At 38.5% G+C, this 13,878-nt stretch overlaps 1 protein-coding gene across 4 annotated transcripts in view; it reads left to right on the plus strand.

Annotated features, from left to right (window-relative positions):
- The window catches only part of TGS1 (trimethylguanosine synthase 1), a 51,721-nt gene that overhangs the window by 12,512 nt on the left and 25,331 nt on the right, over nt 1-13,878 (plus strand). For 3 of the 4 annotated variants that reach the window (XM_003823239.7, XM_063606763.1, XM_034966106.3), the window contains 5 exons: nt 102-930; nt 4,028-4,145; nt 6,424-6,510; nt 9,687-9,861; nt 12,635-12,941. In XM_003823239.7, the coding sequence (XP_003823287.4) occupies nt 102-930; nt 4,028-4,145; nt 6,424-6,510; nt 9,687-9,861; nt 12,635-12,941 (1,516 nt within the window). The remainder of the gene's footprint in view (nt 1-101; nt 931-4,027; nt 4,146-6,423; nt 6,511-9,686; nt 9,862-12,634; nt 12,942-13,878) is intronic. The other variant, XM_008976843.5, reaches the window with a different exon arrangement.

The following is a 13,878-nucleotide window of genomic DNA, read 5'->3' on the forward strand; positions in this document are numbered from 1 at the left end:
TAGAGTATTTTGTTTAATTTAATGTCAAAATAGACTTGGATTCTACTTTCTTTTATAGTTCATAAAGTGCATTTTATATTCAAGTTATTTATCTGATATAGGTATCTATGAATACTAGAAATAAAGTTAAAATAAAAAAGAAAAAGAAAAAACATCAAAAGAAATACTTAGATGAAATTGTGCAAGAATCTTGGAGAAAAGAATATGAAGAAGACGACATTTTGGCTTCAGATGATCCATCTTCAATTGAACAGTATGAGAACACCAGAACATATGAACTTCAAAGCAAAAAAGATACTGAGACAGAAAATCCTCCAGTTGAAAACACATTATTTCCAAAGCTAGAAATTACAGAGAAATGGGAAAAGTATTGGAATGAATATGGAGGAGGACTATTGTGGCAAAGTTGGCAAGAAAAACATCCGGATCAAGCACTATCTTCTGAACCTTGGAACTTTCCTGATACAAAGGAAGAATGGGAGCAACATTATAGTCAACTTTATTGGTATTATTTGGAACAATTTCAGTATTGGGAGTCTCAGGGTTGGACTTTTGATGCCTCGCAAAGCTGTGATACAGATACTTACACATCTAAAACAGAAGCTGACGACAAGAACAATGAAAAATGCATGAAAGTTGACTTAGTATCTTTTCCATCTTCACCTATTACGGTTGATAATGATAGCTCTGGTACAAGTGATAAGGATCATAGTGAAATACTTGATGGAATTAGTAACATAAAACTGAATTCAGAGGAAGTAAAACAGAGCCAATTAGATTCCTGTACAAGTCATGATGGTCATCAACAGCTAAGTGAAGTTAGTAGCAAAAGAGAGTGCGCTGCTTCCGGCCAAAGTGAACCACGTAATGGAGGAACCAATGAGGAAAGCAACTCATCGGGGAATACAAGCACAGACCCACCAGCTGAGGGTAAGATTAACCAAGATTTATTCTGCCATGTAATGGTTAGCAAAATGAATTCATTTAGCAAAAGAACTACTAATCCTTTATTGTAGAGTTAAATAATACCAAGTACATTTCATATAATAATGAAATGATTTAATCCATCCTATTTTCATATCACAAGTTGTTATCCTTTTCTATTAATAAGAATATTTGCATACAGTTCTCAAAAGTATCATTCCTTCTCTTGTGCTTTGGTGGCTAATGAAGGAAAATGTGGAATCTCTTGAGAAATTAATTTAAAGTGAGCTTGGAACTTTTAGTTTTCCACAGCAAATGAATTTATAAGAGGCATGTTAGAAAGCAATTGAGAATGTACATTTGACATTAGGCAAATGTCTTATGAGTCATATGTGGAATTCACTTAGGACAAGTGAAGTCTTGCTGTGAAAAAAGATCTCAATGGGGCACAATATTAATTTATAACTGGAATGGTTAATTTCAGGATTCTCATCAATAAAATATCCAGGATAAGGAACTTGATTGATTCCTGAATAACTGATCAAAAAAAAGCTAATTGTGCAAACTGGTGCCACTCAGGACTAGAGAATGCCAATGAGAAGTGTTTTGAAAGGAGTTAACCTGAGTACGGTGCGATGAGAATGTTTACTTTGCATTGCTGTAAAGGAATACCTGAGACTGAGGAATGTTTAAAGAAAAGAGGTTTATTTTGGCTCACAGTTTTGCAGGCTGTACAGGAAGCATAGTCTCAGCATCAACTCCTGGTGAGGGCCTCAGGAACCTTCCAATTATGGCAGAAGGTGAAAGGGGCATAGGCATGCCACATGGCAAGAGAGAGAGCAAGAGAGAGGGGGGAGGTCCCAGGCTCTTGTTAGCAATCAGATATTGCAGTAACTCATTACCATGGGGAGGCACCAAGCCATTCATGAAGGATCTGCCCCATGACCCAAACACTTCCCACCAGACCCCACTTCCAACATTAGGGATCACATTTAAACATGAGGTTTAGAGGGGACAAACATCCAAACCCTATCAGTGCTCCTGCTGGGGAGAGGCTTCTGCCAATTAACAACACCAGGAAAATGGGAGAGGAGGAAATTTCTGTGACATCTGCATATCCTGAAGTTTTGGCATCCTGATGTTACATGCTGAAGACATCTAGTGTAGAGGAACTTTCTTCTCAGCCTTACTCTTTTGTGAAACAAATGGTTTTGACCTTTTACTTAACAATCAGATTTGCTTTGCTTATCTCAGATTGCTGATAAATACTTCATCCAGCTGACAGTTTCTAAAGAGCTCTGTCAACTTGCTTTTTTTCTCTATATTCTTAGATTCTTATAAGTGGAGCCTACCTCAGTATAATATTCTCATTCCTTTCTATTTTGGTGATACATTTTCATCCTTTTTTTTTTTTTATTGAGATGGAGTCTCACTCTGTCACCCAAGCTGGAGTGCAGTGGCACTATCTCAGCTCACTGCAAGGTCCGCCTCCAGGGCTCAAGCAGTTCTCCAGCCTCAGCCTCCTGAGTAGCTGGGACTACAGGTGTGTGCCACCACATCCAGTTAATTTTTTTATTTTTTTATTTTTAGTAGATACGGGGTTTCACCGTGTTGGCCAGGCTGGTTTCAAACCCCTGACCTCAAGTGATCCTCCCGCCTCAGCCTCCCAAAGTGCATAGTCGTGAGCCACCATGCACAGCCATCCTTTTTTATCTGAAGATTTTATATTAGTATTCTGATACTCTTCCATACTCTCCTGATACCTTTCTTTACATATTTTGACCATAAAGTTTATAATATACATATTGGGCATTGTTTTGGCCTCTGACTTACTGTCTCATTTACCTTCTTTGGTTCTCCTCCCTCAGACATGTAAGTCTCACAGTCTCTGCCTTCTGTTGCTTGTTCCCTTACTTATGTTTATAGATTGTCCATTTCTGTAATAACTCCAGTTTGTCTGCCATCAGGATGAATTTGAGGGTTTTAGATTTTGATTTGTTTTAGATCCTCCCTTGAGTTCAAAATTTAAGGTATAGGTTATGCTTCTATGTAAGTATGTTTTCTACTCTTTGTGGTTGGTGCCTTTCTGAAAGAGTCAAAGCTTCCCACTGTCTACCCTGCAGACATCTTTTTCCTCCTGGTCTCAGCCACCCACTTTCTTCCAGTCTGACAAAATAGAGAACAAAGACAGATTTGTGCCTCGGTTTTTGTCACCATAAGTTAAAGAACTCTTCTTAAAGATGGTATTGTCTTTGTTACTCTCATTATTAATGTTACTTTCATACTATATTAAAGGCAAATGAAGAGAAATTCTTCTTAATCAATGTGATTATGCCCCCTTTACAGTCATTTCAATTAAAATTCCATAAGAATGTGACTGCTAACAGCTATCACAAAGGCAGCTTTGTGGGTTAATTTGTGTAGATTTGGGCAGCTATGAAGAAGTAGTTTTAGTTTGTTGTTTGTTTTTTTTAAGTAGTTAGATCATGAACATTTTTAAACCTGTTAAAAAACTTTATACAAATTAAATTTAATAGAGTTTAACTGAGCAAAGAACGATTCTCGAATCAGGCAGCCCCAAGAGCCAGAATAGGTTCAGAGCAACTCCAGGGCTGCCACATGATTGGGATAACATTTATGGACAGAAAAAGAAAAATGATGTACAACGTACAGAAGGTGGAAGTGAGGTACACAAACAGCTGGATTGGTTACAGCCCAGCTTTTGCCTTACTTGAACACCATTTGAATGGTTGGCTGCCTGTGATTAGCCAAAACTGTGCTTGATACAAGAGTAGGTTACAGTCTTTTTATACCACCAGTTAGGTTACAGTTCACTACGTGTGGAGAAACCTTTAAGCTGAGCTTAAAATGTATACATGGACAGTTTTAGGCTAAATTTAATTTAACAAACCTTATAGTTACGATTTTTAAAATGCTCAGACTCTGCATGTAGACACAAACAGGTAGATGTGAGCTGGCACTTTGATGCACATGTACAGTTCATTGTAGAAAAGGTGCTAAAATATTTTCATTGACTTTGCAAATAGCAGAAAAGTTGTCAAACCAAGGGGGAAAACCTACTGCAATATTTCTGCCTCTTTAGATTCACTGAAGTCTTCGGGAGCAAACACAAGCAAAGACAGACCACATGCCAGTGGTACTGATGGAGATGAAAGTGAGGAAGATCCACCTGAGCATAAGCCAAGCAAACTGAAGAGGAGGTAAGTTACATGAGACCCCTCTCACCAGAGCGTGTTAGAGTAAGCATTTGTATCCATAAGCGAGTGGTTATTAAATGATTGTTATGTTCACAACACCAGTAATCATGTAAGAAGAGGCGGGATCTACTGGTAAGATTCTGAGCCTTTGGACCTGGACCTGTGGTTAAGGCCAAACTCTGCCACCACTCACAAACTCTAAGTACATTTCTTTTTTTTTTTTTTTTTTTTAAGACACGGTCTCGCTTTATTGCTCAGGCTGGAGTACGTGGTATGATCATAGCTCACTATGATCTTGAACTCCTCAGCTCAATTGATCCTTCTGCCTTGAGTAGCTGGGACTGCAGGCATGTGCCACCACTCCTGGTTAATTTTTTAAAATTTTTTATAGAGACAGGGTCTCGCTATGTTGCCCAGGCTGATCTCAAACTCCTGGCCTCAAGCGATCCACTTGCCTTGGCCTTCCAAAGCACTGGGATTACAGGTGTGAGCCACCACACCCGGCCTAAGTACATTTCTTAATTTCTCATCTATAAGATTGGACTGATGCCTTTTTTGTGATTATTGGGTAGACAGGAGCTAGCATGTAATATATCTGACACTTAGTAGCTATCAATGGATCATAACTTTTAACTAATAATTAAATTCATATCTTCTCTCTCTCTCTCTCTCTCTCTCACCAGTTCTAATGTTTTTCAGAAGTCTGGATATATTTTATCCCAGATTTGTATTGCTGAAAAAGACCTCAAGGTCATGCTCTCATTGTATAGATAGGAACACTGAGGCAAACAGGAATAAGTACCTTGCTCAGAGTTTTCTTCACAGCAATGGCAGCTCTAAAGCCAGAGCCCAGATCAACTCTACTCGAAGCAGTGCAATTTCTGTTTACCACTGTGAAAGTTGTAAGAGTCAAAACAGAATCACTTGTGTCAGACACTGGTAAAATGTAGCCAGGGAAGGCCATGAAAGACTCTCATGCACTATTTGCCTGATAACAGGAACTGTCACAAGAAATTTTTCCAAGCCAAAGCATCACACAAAGACAGATAGCTGCTTATACAGGAACATGTGCCTGACACAGTCTCACAAGCCCAATTCGAAACTGCAGAGGCCTAACCATAACTCTCAGATTACAAGTTCCACCTAACAACCACTGGCTCTCCTAATCAAAACTCACCAGCTATTTGTTGTAAGATGCTGCCAGCACCAGTGAACTAACTTTCTAAACAACGTGCGTGACCTCTCTCCTCAGTGAAACTCTAACCTTTTCCTGTCTTCTTTGGACATTTCATGAGGCCACCTCATTCTGTGCTTATGTCCCAAACTGCAGTTCTGTTTTTGTGTTTTATAACCAAATAAAAGTTCGTTTTTTTGGTATTCATCTCTACATTTTTTTCTTGAAGGTTTATACACTTGTACACATAATTAAACACGTAGAGAATAATGTAAGGTGGGATGTAGTCAGATGCTAACACTGTAAGTAACAAGGAAAGAATGGATCATTACTGAACTTGGAAGTTAGCTGGACACTTCATTTCTTTGACTGGATATGGGGTGCTCCACGTAAGACACTTGTACTCCATATAGCTTCTAGAAAAACAAGCGTGCCTCTACTGTGCTACCTCTGTATGGTAGACATTGCTTGTTGCCTCTCCTGCTAGTTACTGGAGGCAAAGATCATGTTCAATGAGCGTAACTTATTTTGAAGGACAAACTTTGTAAGAATTATTTCTCACCATTTTCCTTTACTTGGAATTACGGCCAGGGGTAGTCACTGGTTACTAAAAGATCTCTAGTAGGTGGATTCTCCTGGGTTACCTAATATCACTTGTATCACAACCTTATTCTTTTTAGTAATTTTTTTCTTTTAAAATTTTTTTGGATTGTATTGATACTTATCAAACGTTTCCTTGTTTGTTTTTAAGGGAAACCTCTGGAGAAATCACTTTAGGAGATTAATTTAAGGCTGCAGCTTTTACTGATGTTTTTCCAAAGGAAAATTGAGAGATTATATTTGTACCATACCTAGGAATAGAAATCATTACTTGACATGGATTAAGCCTGGAATACTTATTGCTGTGTTCCAGCTCCTGGGTACTTACCTTATTTGGAAAATTCTAATTAAAGTATTTTTTTTCCTGGTTTCCTGGATTTGTGAACTATGGTTGATTATGGTGTTGGGAAGTTTGCATGGGTCAATTATATTGCCTTTTTTATATTTATCTGAACTAGTGGGCTCTGATGGTAATGGCTTATCACTGTTTACCTTTTCTTTATTTAGCCATGAACTGGACATTGATGAAAACCCAACTTCAGACTTTGATGGCAGTGGTTCCCTTCTAGGATTCAAGTATGGCTCAGGACAAAAGTAATTATTCATAAAAGCTATTGTTTTCCAGATGTCCTAACCACTTCAGCTATCTTAGAGCACTCTGATACTCAGATAACTAATAAATGATCATGTGTTGAGATGTTATCATTAAATCACTTCTTGTTAGAATTGTGGTAGAGATATCCCTGTACATTTGATGTGTTCATATGCTTTAACTCAGTTGCACTTTATAGCAATCAAGTGTTGTTATTCCATTTCATAGATAAAGCAACTGCAGCTCACAGAGGCTTTGACTTTACTGGAGAGGGAATTTAGGCCCAGCTCTTGTGACTTCTAAGCATGGTTCTCTTCTCACATAGTGTCTCACTTGTGTACATCTGAAGACCATAGCAAACATGCCATGAAAAGTTGAAATCTGCAATAACCTCTTTTTCTATTATGAAAGAGTAAAATTAAAACAAACCAAATAACAAGTAAAAAGTAAAAAATATTTTCTTCCAGTCGTTCTCAGATGTAGGCAGTGTTTTAAAGAGTTTGGCACTTTGAGAGGCTGGGCAATATAGGGAGACCCCATCTCTACAACACATTTAAAAATTAGCTGGGTTTAGTGGTGCATGCTTGTGTTTCCAGCTCCTCGGGAGGCTGAGATGGGAGGATCACTTCAGCCCGGGAGGTTGAGGGTGCTGTGATCCATGATGATGTCACTGCACTCCAGCCTGGGTAACAGAGTGAGACTCTCAAAAAAAAGAGTTTGGCATACGTCCCTCCAAATTTACTGTTGTGTGCTATGACTACATACATGTACACACATTTTTTGTTTGTTTTGTTTTGTTTTGTTTTTTGAGACAGAGTCTCACTCTGTCACCCAGGTTGCAGCACAGTGGTGCGATCTCAGCCCACTGTGACATCCGCCTCCTGGGTTCAAGTGATTCTCCTGCCTCAGTCCCCCAAGTAGCTGGGACTACAGGCATGCACCACCATGCCCTGCTAATTTATTTATTTTTTTATTTTTTTAAATTTTTTATTTTTTTTAGTAGAGACAGGGTTGCACCATATTGGCCAGGCTGGTCTCAAACTCCTGACCTCAGGTGATCCGCCCACCTTGGCCTCCCAAAGTGCTGGGATTACAGGCGTGAGCCACCGTGCCTCACCATGTACACACATTTTACTTCTCTTTGTGTAAAACAGAAAAATTAGGTCATATTATACATACTCTCCAGTTTGCTTTTCTCCCTCAACAATGTACCATAGACACTCTTTCTTGTTGGTAGAAACATTTAGCTAATTCTGTAAATGAGGGCATTGTGTTTTATCAATTATCCTAATTAACAACATCTAAATTGTTTCCTAAGATCTAAGCATAATGCCCTAGAAGGTCCCTCCAGATTATTACATGTGCCTGCCTGCCTTCCTTCCTTAGGGTCTCGCTCTGTAACACAGGCTGGAGTGCAGTGCTGTTTTAAGTTTTTTCATGGAGATGGGGTCTTGCTATGTTACCCAGGCTGGTCTTAAACTCTTGGCCTCAAGTGATCCTCCCATCTCAGCCTCCTAGAGTGCAGGGATTTCAGGCATGAGCCACCATGCCCAGTCCATTTATTCCTTCTTATTGCTGAATAGAATTCCAATGTATGGATGTACCAAAATTTGCTCAACCATGCAACAATTGAAGGGCATTTGGATTATTTGTGGCATTTTGCTGTTACAAATAAAGCAGCAGTGCAGGTGCAGTGGCTCATACCTATAATCCCAGCATTTTGGGAAGCTGAGGTAAGAAGATTGCCTGAAGCCAGAGGTTGAGACTAGCCTGGGTAACATAGCAAGGCAGAAAATAAAAAAATAAAATGAAATTTCAAAAGTAAACAAAGCTGCTGTGAACATTTGTGTATAGAAGACATAAGATTTCTCTGGGATTAAATGCCCAAGCATTGAATATAAAGGAACATGGGTAGTTGTGTTAGAACAACTAGAGATTTTATCGTACATGACATGAAGACTAAACTGAGTAGGTAAAGCCTGCTAAAGACAGCTTACACCAGTAATCTAAACCATGACTGGGTTCTTTGATGTTTCTAAAGGTTGAGATTTCAGGTCCTACTTATGTGTTTCATAAGTTGTGAAATTTAAGTAGATACCTACACATTATGAAATCAGCAAGAAAGGGACACGAAGAATATCTCAAAATTGAATTGAATTCAAATTAGTTCAGAAGTACATGTTGACTCTTATAGTTTCTAAAGATTATCAGTTTTTCTCCCTTAGGTATTTCAAGGCAATTATAGTTAATATAATCAATAGTTCGTATAATCATTTAAGGCTAAGATCATAAAGTTTAGCATGTAAAAAGTTTTTAAATTCCTGGCAGGATGTATTACTATGCACATGTAATTTTATTGAGGAATCCTTGGGTAGATTTTGATAGTATACACTTGTAGAAATCTATTTCTTTTCTTGCCTGAGACTTAACTACTTAACTACTCTTCTATTTAGAGCACCCAATTCTACTTAAAAGAGAAGGATAAAATATCCTGTTTATTAAAAGAAGTTTATAATATGGCTACAAAGTGAGACCTGACATTTAAACCCAGACTATTCTGGATTTTATAAATGCTAAAGTGTACGTGACACTCTTAAGTCCCTAACAGTTTGTTGGAGAGGGAGTTAATTGAGGCTTATTATAATCAAAGGAGGCTTCATAGCAGATACATATCTTTTAGGACTGGAAAATTTCAGATGGTTAAATCAGACATTCTCTAATTATTTTGATATGAAGGGTTCGCTTCTTTTGTAAGCTCAGATTGATTTAGATAATTCAAATGTATCCAGAAATGTGTTAAAGAGCTTTGACATCACCCTACGTTGAGAATATTTATATATTTATATTTCCCTAACAAGGGGATAGGGTTTTCATTTGTTTGTTTGTTTGTTTTACTATTTATTTATTGCAGTCTACTATGTAATTTCTACTTTCTCCTCTATATTAGGTATGTTGCACTTCCCAACTTTGGTGTTACACATTTGCTTTAGAATTAACATGAAAGTTAGACCATCAACTCTTCTGCAAGTTGAACTTGATTTTATCATTTTCATAATTTTAAAAAGGGAATTAAAATGGTGTAAAAATGAGTGAAAATGTTAGTTTCATCCTCTTTTCCTATAAGGAAATATAATCCTAGAATTTAAGTTGTGAATAACTTGTTTTGATCTGGTCACAGATATGGTGGAATCCCAAATTTCAGTCATCGGCAGGTCAGGTATTTAGAGAAGAATGTGAAGCATAAGTCTAAGTACCTGGACATGCGCAGACAAATAAAGATGAAAAACAAACACATCTTCTTTACCAAAGAGTCAGAAAAACCATTTTTCAAGAAAAGCAAAACTCTGAGTAAGGTATGTATAAATTTTGTTGCATATTTGTAGATAGAATCATGTTTTGTAAGTTTGACCTCTTAAAATTGTTGTATTCAAATAGGAAGCCTGTTTCTCCCAGGTATCGAGGTACATAATTTTTTTTTTTTTTTACTTGCTTCTTGAAGGCATATATTATGTAAACTAAATCTGAAAAAAGGCAAGTTGAGGTAGGGTGAAAAGGAAGTGTTTGAAAGCTACAAAGTACTAGTGTCTGAGATTATTTAAAAAACGCAGCCACCAGGCGTGGTGGCTCACACCTGTAATCCCAGCAATTTGGGAGGCTGAGGCAGGTGGATCACCTGAGGTCGGGAGTACCAGACAAACCTGACCAACATGGAAAACCCTGTCTACTAAAAATACAAAATTAGCTGGGCATGGTGGCGCTTGCCTGTAATCCCAGCTACTTGGGAAGCTGAGGCAGGAGAATCGCCTGAACCCGGGAGGCGAAGGTTGCAGTGAGCCGAGATCGCGCCTTTTCATTCCAGCTTGGGCAACAAGAGCAAAACTCCATCTCAAAAAAAAACACGCAACCTTGGCCGGGCATGGTGGCTCACACCTGTAATCCCAGCACTTAGGGAGGCTGAGGCGGATGGATCACCTGAGGTCAGGAGTTCGAGACCAGCCTGGCCAACATGGTGAAACCCCATCTCTACTAAAAATATAAAAATTAGCCAGGCATGATTGTGGGTGCCTGTAATCCCAGCTACTCGGGAGGCTGAGGCAGGAGAATTGCTTGAAATTTGGGAGTGGAGGTTGCAGTGAGCTGAGATCGTGCCATTGCACTCTAGCCTGGGAGACAGAGTAAGACTCTGTCTCAAAAAAAAAAAACACAGCCTTGCCTATGTAGTAACAGACAAGAACAAGGAACAATTTCTCATCTGTTTTAGGCTAGGTAGGTGTATTAGTCTGTTTTCGGGCTGCTAATATAGACATACCCAAGACTGGATAATTTTTGAAGGAAAGAGGTTTAATTGACTCACAGTTCTGCAGGGCTGGGGAGGCCTCAGAAAACTTACAATTATGGTGGAAAGGGAAGCAAACAACTCCTTCTTCACATGGCAGCTAGAGAGAGAAATGAGTGCCCAGCAAAGGGGGAAGCACCTTATAAAACCATCAGATCTCATAAGAACTAACTCACCATCACAAGAAGAGGATGGGAGAAACTGCCCCCATGATTCAACTATCTTTACCTGATTCCTCCCACAACACGTGGGGATTATGGGAACTATGATTCAAGATAAGATTTGGGTGGGGACACAGCCAAACCATACCAGTAGGATCCTAATAGTCCAAATTCTGATGCAGCTTTATATTATAAGCTTTAATTCTGAGTTCTTCCAGAAGTGATCAGTCACAGTTTACACCTTGTAACAAGTTCACCCCGATAGCATGAAACACAAGGCCAATTTATTGATTCACATTATTACCTGAAATATTCATATGCCCTCTCTTGGACTTTGCTATACCTGCCATCCAAGTACCTGGGAAACAAAAGTAGTTAGAAAATTGTTTGGTGTGATGAATTACCTTTCTATATTCTAAGGGGTAAAAAACACTTTCTAATGAGCAGAACCTTCATGTCAGTCACATCTCCAGCAGCTCTTCAGGACAGTAGACCATAATCTTAGACTCCCTGATGTCTCTGTTTCTATTGTTCGTTTTTTAAGGCTAGTCAGATGACTCTTTTTCCCCTCAATACAGTGTCCTCCCTAACTTCAGCATACTTGTAAAATATGCTACATATATATATAGCTGGTTTTATTTTGTATTACATTTCAGGTTGGTTGGCTGCTGGTGATGTTTTAATAAATACGTTCGTGGTGCTAGTTATATCTGAAACAGACTGCCTAGTATTAGTCCAGTCAGTGCCATAGGACTTTCCGTAATGTGTTGGATATAATAGCCCCTATGCATTCATCTATAGATGAGTGCAGAAACAGCTACTAGGCATTGCTGAGGAAAAAAGATATGTAACTGTTGTGTCTAACTTAGATACCTAATTTGTTTATAGGCACATTTCTTTAGAGGAAGATTCTGGGTTGTTGCCCATCATGTCTACCACTTCATTCTAATTTACTCACTCTCAGGAAGGTCATGAAGACAAGATAGGAAGAATATTCTTGTTACAGAAGATGCAAAGAAGTATATGATCTGATGCTGAGCCTTGTTTACATTCCAAAGAACAAACATTTGCTGGGACATATCTTACTGGCTCTACTGTTGCATTAAAAGGCAACTTTGATTTTTTTCCAAGGTAGACTGCTTCTATTCTTACAGAAGAATTGGCCCTAAATCTTTTTAGGGTTCATCTTTGATGCTAAGTAACATTTACATAGATTGTAGCTTGACCATTGCAGAAAGGTCTATATAATTTGAAAAACTAAAATTAATGATTCGGTAGTAAGTAGGTACATTTGTGATGTAGCTGTAACACAGTTAAATTGTTAAGAACCCTTATGGAAAAGCCACTGGGACAGTTTGGCTTTATCCTCTTAGTGTTTATTGATAGCAGGAAGTATTTAATCTGATGTTTTTTTCCTTTTAAAGAAAACTTTAATAAGGTCATGGCATGCCCAGATAGCATTCTGATTAGGTCAGAATTACTTACTATTAAGCTTGTGTGATGCAGTCTGCTTTTCAGAGCCAATAATTTTGACACAGCTTTTCAGTCAAGTCACAAATTGTAATAGGTAGGAAGATTCTGTGTAGTTTGGAATTAATTCCTGCTCATGATGTCATCTTAAAATTTAAGGTAGAAAAATTCCTCACATGGGTTAATAAACCAATGGATGAAGAAGCATCACAGGAATCGTCTTCTCATGACAATGTGCACGACGCTTCCACAAGTAGTGATTCAGAGGAACAAGACATGTCTGTTAAAAAAGGTGATGACCTACTGGAGACTAATAATCCAGAACCTGAAAAGTGTCAGAGCGTATCTTCAGCTGGTGAACTTGAAATAGAAAACTATGAAAGAGACAGCTTGCTAGCAACTGTTCCAGATGAGCAGGATTGTGTTACTCAAGAAGTGCCAGACTCCCACCAGGCAGAAACTGAAGGTAACACTAAATATGCTTCAACTTGCTAATGGATTTAGATAAAATTTTTTTTGTTAATATGTTTTTTCTTAGTTTTCACTTGTGAATCTTCTGTACCTAAGGAGTCACTGCTACTTATTTTTAAGTGAGAGAAGGCATATTAAGTGTACATGTTCTAACTGGCTATGACTTAGCACCCACAGCACTCCTTACTCTTGGCTGAGTGAACATGATCAAGTAGAAAAGGAAAGACTGTTGGGAGCATTGTGTCTGCAGACCACTGTCTGCAGTTCAACTTGGCCTCTGCTGGTACTCAGTTCCATGGGCTAAAGGTGGCCATCCTTTGCCTTCTTCGTATGTGGTGTAGCTTTGGTTTACTTCTTCCTTTTTTTTTTTTTTGTGAGACATGGTCTCATTCTGTCGCCCAGGCTGGAGTGCAGTGGCACAATCACAGCTCACTACATCCTTGACCCCCAGAGTTCAAGCAGTCCTCCCACCTCAGCTTGAGTAGCTGGGACTACATGTGCATACCACCATGCCTGCTTAATTATTTAATTTTTTTTGTAGAGACACAGGGTCTCACTATATTGCTGAGGCTGGTTGCCAAAGGCTCAAGCAATCCTCCCACCTTTGCCTCCCAAAGTGCTGGGTTTACAGACATGAGCCACCATGCTCGGGCTGGTTTCCTTTTGGTGTGTTTTTGTGTGTTTGTGTGTGTGTGGTTGATGATGGTCATGTGTTTTTGATGGCACGTTAATATAAAAAGTATTCAGAGCAGTTGGCTCTAATGAATAAACTGAGTAACATTTTCAATTTATGCACTTTTGTATTCGAATTTTTATAGCAAAAGTTCTTATATAGTTTAATAATGGTATTATGAAACCATTATATTTATTGTGATCATCATATTTCTTTATTTCTATGGAAAATAACTTATTTGAGTCTTGATTTTTTTTTT

Source organism: Pan paniscus, chromosome 7 (assembly GCF_029289425.2).
Source record: "Pan paniscus chromosome 7, NHGRI_mPanPan1-v2.0_pri, whole genome shotgun sequence".
NCBI classification, from domain to species: Eukaryota; Metazoa; Chordata; class Mammalia; order Primates; family Hominidae; genus Pan; species Pan paniscus.